This window comes from Helianthus annuus, chromosome 13 (assembly GCF_002127325.2).
Source record: "Helianthus annuus cultivar XRQ/B chromosome 13, HanXRQr2.0-SUNRISE, whole genome shotgun sequence".
Lineage (NCBI taxonomy): Eukaryota > Viridiplantae > Streptophyta > Magnoliopsida > Asterales > Asteraceae > Helianthus > Helianthus annuus.
Window position 1 is genome coordinate 59,563,637 of NC_035445.2, and position 9,983 is coordinate 59,573,619.

Genomic DNA, 9,983 nt, shown 5'->3' on the forward strand with positions numbered 1-9,983 from the left:
TCTAAAATACCGCTTGGTCGGGCAATTGACCCCAACTCATTAGTAGTTGGGTATTATCAATGTGACCCGTTTAAAAACTTGTTTTGTTGGCTTTACGCCTTTGGGGGCTTAATGACCATGTCCCGGATATCCTTGGCAGCATTTACGAATGGCCACGACCTTGACATCCCGGTGTAGGCGTACACCCGGCATTATGTCTATGACTATAAAAGTGTAGCCGTTGGTTACCCGCCACGGTTTTATACTATGTGGTGTGTCTATTAAACTTTAACTCGGCACGACCCGGGCGACCGAATGCATAGTAACATGTAATTCTTTACAAGATTTGATTATAAATTATCCCAAGTTATAAAGAGTTTGTGCCTTAAGCATTTAAACCAATTTTATTAAACATTTTTACAAAAGTGTCAGTTGAATGTATTTACCAGTGTAAACTGACGTATTTTCCCCAAATAGACTAAATGCAGGTACTATGCGTAATTGGCTGGGATTTCTCCTTAGCATCATTAGAAGTCTCGCAAGCTTAAGATGCCTGAAGTCTGTTGAACAATACTTTTGTTATTTTTATTTGATCCCCTGTGGATTATTATTTCAACAATGGTGATACATTGATACTACACTTAATGTTGAAATATATTATCTTTATGCTTCCGCTGTGTATTCATATATATTGTGTGGTTTGACTATAATGTTGCCAATTACGTCACGGTAATCCCTCACCGGGCTCACCGGTGAGACACGTGGAAATCGGGGTGTGACAGGCGCCACCAACCACCATTCACCGTCGCTCCTCACCACCGCCGGAACCGCCCGCTCCTTCCCTTCATCAGATCTTGAAGATGATGTTGGTGAAAGATTTCCATGATAGAGAAATGAGAGCCCACTCCTACTCTTGAACAAATCTTAAAAATAATGGTGGTGACAGAATTCAAGAGAGAGAGAATGAGGGATGTGTTTAAATTTTAGAGTATGTTAAAAAATGAGAAAGGCTTCGGACTTTTAAAAAAGACAGATGAGAGAGGAGAGAAGTGATGGATATGACATGTTGAGTAAATGACGAAAACACCCTTTAGAATATAAAATAAAAGTGCATAAGTGGCATGATCTGATTGGTTGAGAGTGGTTCTCGCGGTTCTTACAACTGGAGATGGTTTTCATTTTAGCGGCTCCCTATTAGGGTAACTAACTAATACTTATTCTGAGTGGCTTGCGTAAAGAAACTTTTGGTTCATAGCATTATAATTACAAATTGGTGGGTAATTTTAAGATTTGGTAACGATACGTTGTTTGATAGGGGGGGGCACTGGCTTCTGTTTTTCCTTATAAGCGAATCTAAAAGAGTAGAAGATGAATTAAAAACTTGGTAAATATGATAAGATTTTTTTATTTGACCTTTTTCAACAAGGTCACCAGCATTTTAGTTTTATAAAATTTAGAGGTTTAAGTAGATTTTATTTTTATAAAACTGATCTATATAAAAAATTGGAAATTAATTTCTGTCTTAGTTTATAAACATCCTTCGTCTTAATAGAAAAATTAACTTAGATAGTGATTGGATGAAAATTTATAAAAATTATGTGACAAAGCTATTATTTTTTTCATATAAAAATTGCATGTATATTCTTTTTTTATTATATATGTAACAAAATTAATTAAATAAAAGAAATTTAAAAGGGTTTGAGTAAATTGCCAAAATCGTCCCTGTGGTTTTATATTTGCCAGTTTTATCCAAATATCCTCAACTTAACAGAAAATATAAACTAAGTTGGTGGTTTGGATGAAAATGTCAAAAAGTTTCAAACGCCGGGGGCAATTTGGTACAAAAGTCTCATTTTGGACGAAAATGGCAAACATGTCCAAACCTCAGAGACGATTTTGGCAATTAACTCTTTCATTTTTAAATATGACAATTTCATATATACCCCTACAAAATTGCAAAATATCAAATATACCCCTGCAAAATTATAAATATCATATATATCCTTACAAAGTAGTTGAAATATCAGATATACTCAATTCATTAAAAACAATTTAATAAAACACAATTTATTTACAATTGGATCGTTTTTTTTAATCTTTTCAGACGCTCATGTGGCGTTGTAGTGATGAACTTCCTCTTCAAACATAGATCATCTTTAAAGAGAAATGTCAAACACTACATACGTAATTGATGCAAGGAATTCTCTGTATTATTACTATTTTGAAACACTAGATATATGTTTAATCATAGCCAAACCATGCCATTGACCGGCCGCCTAGTGACTCTATGGTATCGACTACTAAAATTATTACTCGGATCAACTTATTATGTAGTTTCATTTAAACTATATATTATGATGTCTAACCTGTGTAATACATGGTTAAAACCTAGTGTAAATTTCTTTATTGTAAGCCTCACGATCCAAAATGAGACTTTTGTACCAAATTGCCCCCGGTGTTTGAAACTTTGGAAAAATTAGTGTAAATTTTTGGAAAAATTTGACGTTTTTTCGATTTCGCTACCCCTTAGTCGGAAAAAATTTGGAAAAATTAGTGTAAATTTTGGAAAAATTTGACGTTTTTTCGATTTTGTTACGGCTTATTTATAACACGTTACCCCTTAGTCGGAATCCTAGATCCGCCACTGGTACCTTATATATGAAATCAATGATGTTGCTAAAGCCACCTTCCTTTCTCACAAATTTGTGGCATTAAAAAATCTCTCTCACACATGGGGTACACACCCCAAGTCAGGTGTAGGTTTTCTTTTTTCTTTTTAACGGCAAATTTGGATCACTGACGGACTACTGGAGTATCATCATGTCACCAGCGAAACCATCCGATCATATCCATCTATCTACACTAGGCATAATACCTATACACCAATTCAGAAGGAAACCCGATAAATATGGGGAAAAACCCCCTTGTGGGAATCGAACACAAGACCTATTGGTCTCAAAGCCTTATTCCACCCCAAAGATGCCACTAGGCTTTATAAAGCCATGGACAGTTGTAGGTTTTCTATTGCTTCATTAGTTGTTCATTGGGGTTTTGCAGGTATGCATCTTCTACTAACTGAACTATATCTCACAAGTATGCGCACTGTCACGGTACATAGATTTCTTTATTGTAAGCCTCACGATCCAAATTCAATATTTTTATGTCCAAAGTAAGGTTTTCTTCATCGATATTTTATTTCTTATGTTACTGCAGGTATGGGATCCTGACCAAAAAAATTAAACAAAACAACTCGTTCTAACCTGACCCATCCGTTTTACCCCGTATAATATGTGTATTTCACCGCATTCAAATCCATCAAACCAAAACACCCAACATCTCCGATATTACATTTATTGTGGCGGGGAATAGTAAAACATTGGTATTGGTTATAAAGAGTGGCAAAATTGGTGAAAAAAGTGTGGCATCCTTTAGGTCCTTTATTAATTTTTTAGTTTTTGATGCAAGTATATATATAGTTAAAAGCAAAGCAAAGCTATTGAAGTGACCCACGTTCAAAACTCGACAATGGCAAAAATATTAAGTTTAATATCCCACAACTTTACTCAGTTTTTTTTCTTAACTCAGTTTACGCTACTACTCCTTGACTTTAATAAAGTTACTCTATAGTTCCTAAAATTTATGAATGCTTTTTCCTTTGACCATGGTATTTTTATCTATGCCACCATGTTATTTTATTAAGATCGCGTTATGAATAGTATATACAAGTAACCCAAACAAAAGCATACCTGCTATCAAACTGATAAATATTCGGTTTAGCATCCCACAACTTGAGCGGAGCATTCCATTAAATCACAACTTAGTTATATTACAACGATCAAAACCCAAACTGATAACAATTTTAAATCACATCACATAATATTAATAATTAACCCAACAATTAAAACAGTAAGAGTGAATTTCAAGTTTTGTCCTTTATCTTTAGGTCATTTTGCAAGTTTTGTCCTTTATGTTTAAATTTGACGAGTTTTGTCCTTTATGTTTAAAAATCAAGCACGTTTTACCCTTTATGTTTAAAAATCAAACACGTTTTGTCCTTTATGTTTAAAAAATCAAGCACGTTTTGTCCTTAAAAATCAAGCATAAAGGACAAAATGTGCTTGATTTTTAAACATAAAGGACAAAACTCGTCAAATTTAAACATAAAGGACAAAACTTGCAAAGTGGCCTAAAGATAAAGGACAAAACTTGAAATTCACTCAAACAGTAATTTCGAATCAAACCCCTTTCATTCATAAGCAATTTCAAGAAACAACATCCAAACAGAGATTGAAAAAAAAAAAAAAAACAAATTAAAACCCTAATCATGATCTGTTAAGTCGGCCATCATCATGATCATGATCATGATCATCATTGGCAGTGGCCTTTGGCTTGCGATAATTCTGTTCATAGTGGTTGACCATCACAAGACCCGTCTTGTAAAGCTTGTGAATGTTGGGAACGTCGTAGTTCTGAGCAACGTAGATCCCGAAACCCGTGCCTAACATGAACGAGAAGCTGCTTCTTATTATACCCATCTCAGATCCTGTGTTTGAATACAGGTTGGATGATTTATATCCATATATATATATGAATTTTTGAATATAATTTAATGGTGAACTTGGAGGTGGGTTCATTCAATGTCTTATTCCCCAAGTTCAATTCAGGGCTTTCGTGTTCACCAAGGTTTGTAGATGTACATTTTTGGTCCTTTGACAATTCATATTATTTTATAGAAAATGAGTAGAACTTATTGTTAATTAGGCGTTTAGTTATACATGCGGGAGAGGGGTGCGGGGAGCCTACGTGGGGTTGCGTGAGGCCACATCCCGCAAAAATGTAGCGTGAGCGTGCGCACCATCCCGCTTGTTGTTATATTAAATTAAAAAAATATAGAAAAGAGGTGAATAGTGAATGATGGGGGCATGACGTAGGTTGAATGATGAAGGAGGTGATGATATGATGCTGAGGTGGTAATGAGTGAGAAGTATCGGGTAAACCGGATGGCCTTAAGATGTAAATAAGTTAAGCTACTAAAAAATAGTTAATAACACATAAATGAAGATTTGAAACTAGCTAAAGCCAAGCGTTAAAGCTCTTTCTTTTTTGGATTAATGAACTACACAACAAAATTTTAGAAGTTAAATATTTTTTAACTAGTATAATTGCGGGAATTCGATAGGTATCCATTCGAGTCATTACGGTATTGCTACGATAGTGTCATTCAATTGGTAACCCAAAGAGAAAGTCCAAAAAATAAAGTCATGATTGGCCAAAAAGTATATTAACAAAAAAATAAAAGAATTAAAAAAAAATCCTAAATAAAACTAACTAGTATTAAGGCCCTCGCGTTGTGCTGGGGCGTAAAACCGTGACAAATAGCACTAATGTCATACCATCGTCAGTAACCACTAACATTAAAGTCGGGGTGTGTTAATGCAAAGAAATTCGACCGACACGTAAAATCTAGAAAATAATAACTAAGGGGCCATTTGTTTACCTCTTAATAGGGCTCTTAATCGTTCAGACCTCTTACTGGTTCAGCACTTAATGGTTCAGACTGTTTGTTTCGCGAGCAGATGTCTGAATGGTTCAGACATTTGCCCCTGAATGGTTAAGTATTATACCGAGTCTGAATGGTTAAGACCTCTAATCTGAACTGGTCAGACATTTTCCTCTGAATGGTTAAGCATTATACTGGCTCTTAATGGTTCAGACCTCTTACTAGTTCAACACTTAATGGTTCAGACCTCTTACTGATTCAGCATTCAGAAGTTGCCAACCACTAAGTTCATTTAGGACCTGCGTGTTGTGGCGAACCTGTCAAATGGGAAAAAAATAAACGACGTAAAAATGTTGAACCACACACGCACATTGCGCCATGTTAACTCGGAAAATTTAGAACGAAGTGTAAAACGAAACGTAAAAACGTTGAACCACGCCCACATGTTGCGACATGTTAACTCGCAAAATCTAGAACGAAGCGTAAAACGAAACGTAAAAACGTTGAACCACACACGCACGTTGCACCATGTTAACTCGCAAAATCTTGAATAAAACGTAAAACGAAAAATTTGCCACATATGAAAAGTGTAGGGGACCAAAGTTGAAAGTAAAATGTTGTGAGGTTAAATTGAAAAGATGTAAACTTTTGGACTAAAAGTAAAAATTCAAATAGTTGGATTAAAAATGTAATATCAACTTTATTTTTTGAAAAGCCCCCTAAGCATGGGTACAACACCTCCATGCATAAACATATTAGTTATTTATATGATGTAAATGGTCCCATTTCTTTAATATTAATATAAAAATTAAAAGTAAATATCTATATTTATATACTCTTAAAGTGAAATGTCGGTGACCTCACCAAAAGACATGTCTGCCCCTCATTTGTCTTATTCCTTTCTCTTTTATCTACCTTCTCTTCCAGATCATTCATTTTCTTCCTTTGCTAAGTCCAACCCTTCATCCCATCGAATTCATCATCATCATCATCATCATCATCATCATCTTCTTCTTCTGCAGTTACTCGCCACCCTCCTCCGCTCCAATCTCCACCGCACTCCGTCCAGTTGGAAGACTGGCCGACCACCTCCTTTGTGGCGATGCACGGCGGCTGTGGAAGAAGGACGACGGGCGGAGATCAATTCGAGTTCTTTGGGATGAACGATTGATCTTCAGAGTTCAGTCAAGTAGTGAACATAACAGTTTTCGTTGTCTCCATCTGTAAGTCTATTTTTTAACAAAACTGACAACTTATTTGACTTTTTTTATCAGAATTTGAGATTTTATGTTTATTGTTATCAACTAGGAATGATAATTTGCACGATGATTATTGTAATAACATGTGTTTTGGGGATAAATTGACAAGAAAATGAGGTTACTACATTGGATTTAATTTGTGCATACCAATTGTTCGATGAAATGCCTCTGTGAGTATTTGAGGTGATTTTGGTACTTGTAGTTGTCATCCTCCGTTACTCCTACATGTTGATAAATAATACAACATTTGTTACAGTTAGGCAAATCGTAAACAGTACTTAAATGCTTTTTTGTGATAATGAATTTGAACACAAGGCTAAGGACTCTAAGACTAACAATTAAACGGCAAAAAGACCAGCACTTTCTTAATAAACTGCAAATTTCCAACCAACAATAAGATATCAATTGTAAATCCTATATACTTTCGACTTCCCATACGAAAGCTGAATATTGTTTGACCTTAAAAGTCAAAGAACAGTTTTATGGAATGGTAAAAGTAGCATCAGAAGTGGCGTTTTTAGCCCATCCACCTAGAATTGGTTGATTTGGGATGTGTTTTATCTCCAACATCTGAACAGAATCATCCGTCACCGAAGCGTCCAAAGGTCCGAAAATGCTATATATTTTGCTTTAATTTGTTCAATTTCATGTTTATTGATTCGTTATTGGATTGATTTCGGTTTTTAGCTCGAAAATGGAGGTGAATCGGAGAAATCGACGGCGGAGGAGCGGTTACAGCCGGCGGCTGAGGAGAATTCGAAGGAATTGAGCTCGCCGACGGCGACGGATCCGCCGGAGAATGCCGATGTGAGCTGCCTAAAAGTAGTCATCTATCATTTCATGCTTCTGTTTGTCATTTTTAACTTTATATACTTTTTTAAAACTCATCATTTGTCATTTTTACCTAAAAGTAGTTATATATCATTTCATGCTTCTGTTTGTTTCATCATGGCTGGTAAATATGTAATTCAGGCCTGGCATTCTTTCAAGAGTAGACCCCCAGACCTAGATCACACATATTCTATGAAAGGGGCTTCTAACAAACAATGACAAGACAGGAAGCGGCTCTAAGCCTTGGTGTTAGGTAACCTTGATTAACGCCATATAAATCACATACTTTAATATGTTAAATGTTTCACAGCATTAGAGCTTTGAAGTCCGATCACTTAGGCTACTTATTAGGAACATTTTCAGTATGTGGTGTTTGACAGAGAGAGCCCAGCAGCAGGCAAGGTTAATCTGTTTCTGATGACAAACAGTCCAAATGGTAATATATACCCAACTATTAGTTTGAGTGTTAATTAATAGAAGAACGTAATGGAAATGTGAACACTGGATTGACCGCAGAAACAATTTTAAAGCATCTCAAGCGGAAACGATATGTGGTTGAAATGGGTCAGCTCTATGTTGAACGTTGTTGCGTATGTCAGGTAATCCAGATTCGAAGCTGTAAGCCAGTAATAATTAAATAATTAATTGTTTAAGAATAATACCAAACACCTCATGCATGATCTTAACTATAGAGCGAGCTAAATGGAAGACATATTTAAGATATTTTAGCACTATGAATATGTTTTAATTGTTTATTAGAAAGTGTGAATTTGTTTGATCAGTTAGTGAAGTTAGTGATAAAGTTTGTTGGTGTTGAAATCAGGTTAAGTTGGTAGGGATGCTGATGAACAAGGCGTAGACGGTTGTTGATGTTTCTTTTGTGCTTGATGATGATGCCGGTCGCATTGATTGCAACAGATGATATGGAAGTTGTTTCGCGTTTATGTTTCTTTTCGGTTATGTGGTTCTAGAATCAGCTTGCAAAGCTAGGATGGGATCGCAGGTGTCACTTCAAGGTATTTTTTGGTTTATTTGACGTGATGTCGCCGCCGCAACGCGCGGCGCGGGCAAAAATCTAGTCTATACTATATTATAAAGCATTTCCTATAATGACTTCTTAAAATTTAAGAGGAACAAGTAGAAATGCTTAGTATACAAAACACATCTGTATACTATATTATAAAGCATTTCCTATAAGGACTTCTTAAAATTTAAGAGGAACAAGTAGAAATGCTTAGTATACAAAACACAATGCATGAATTTATTATCTTTTTAGGCTAAATTTGTCTTTTTCTCACAAGGACTTTTTAAAAATTAAGAGATACAAGTAGAAATGCTCCTTATACAACACACAATGCATGTATTAAATATGTTTGAAGGGTAAATTTGTCTTTTTTTACACCATATTTTATCCAAAAAATTAATGAAATGAAAAGTTAATTAAATGAATTAATACAGGTGAATAATGGGTAAAATTAATTGTTAGCTATTAATAGCTGCTCCTAAATACAAAAGGGAGATTAACTGTTACAGACCTTTTCATACTCCATCGTCGTAGAATGCAAACGGCCAGAGAACCATAAATTCTATTAAATCAATCTTAATTTAATCTATATTTAAATAGTCATCATTCATTAAATCAATCTTAATTGAATCTATATTTAAATAGTCATTCAATCATTCGAATAGGAACAACAAATTTTTCACACACGCCACACCCCTTGTATATGCGGCACCGTCTCTGTTTTTATCGTGCAATGCCGGAATCACAACCGCTGTGCCAGTTTTCATCACCGAAAACTACTGTCCCTGTATTTATCGTGCTACACCGTAATTACAACCGCGGATTCCGCCGCTGCCAGTTTTCATCACCAAAAAGTCACAAATTTACATTTCTGTCCAAGCGTGCGATTACGGTTTTTTAGTTTTAAACCTCGCAGGCTCAAAGCTATTCACACCGGATATCTTTTGAAGGAGTCGTACTGTTCTATTAGCCACTATTAACAGTATAATACATGTATATACATGATGAAACAGTGGTTAACCAAGGGAGGTTAATTCACTGGTCTCGTCAAGTAGGGTTAATCCATTCTTTCCGAGGATCGGTGGCTGGATCGTCCGCTGATCTGTCTCCCGCACAAGGAAAACACACCGTGACTCGTAACAAGGAGGATGGGGAGGGTGGTGCTTGTGACAACTGGCAAATAACTGGTAATTCCGTACAAACTAATCACTATTTTATTTACATAATCTAATGCATTTAGCGTAATTTAATTACGTAACAGTGTCGTTAATTGGATAACAAGGTTAGGACAAGGAAACAATGCTAAAACATATGTGGGTTTTCCTCGTAATGCGGAACCAAACAAACAATGTCCTAAAAGTGTTGGTAGAAGTGCTGTGTGCACTATTCA

General features: G+C 35.6%; 1 protein-coding gene and 1 long non-coding RNA gene across 6 annotated transcripts; one reads left to right on the plus strand and one right to left on the minus strand.

The window, feature by feature from the left end:
• Positions 1-4,204: 4,204 nt before the first annotated feature.
• LOC110902745 lies at positions 4,205-4,580 on the minus strand. Its single transcript, XM_022149173.2, has one exon. The coding sequence runs from the start codon at positions 4,512-4,514 to the stop codon at positions 4,302-4,304; it is 213 nt and encodes a 70-aa protein (XP_022004865.2). The 5' UTR covers positions 4,515-4,580; the 3' UTR covers positions 4,205-4,301.
• Positions 4,581-6,440: 1,860 nt separating this feature from the next.
• On the plus strand, positions 6,441-8,654 carry LOC110902744. Of its 5 annotated transcripts, none has more exons than XR_002571385.2 (7): positions 6,441-6,702; positions 6,788-7,343; positions 7,426-7,545; positions 7,711-7,822; positions 7,921-8,005; positions 8,086-8,168; positions 8,393-8,654. It is a non-coding gene; the product is annotated as an uncharacterized LOC110902744 (long non-coding RNA). The 5 variants fall into 5 exon arrangements; XR_002571387.2 differs by having other exon boundaries at positions 7,206-7,343; XR_002571386.2 differs by having other exon boundaries at positions 6,441-7,343; positions 7,426-7,560.
• Positions 8,655-9,983: the final 1,329 nt, after the last annotated feature.

Excerpts from the sequence above, each read along its gene's own strand:
- LOC110902745 (XM_022149173.2), bottom strand. The coding sequence starts at position 4,514 with ATGGGTATAATAAGAAGCAGCTTCTCGTTCATGTTAGGCACGGGTTTC.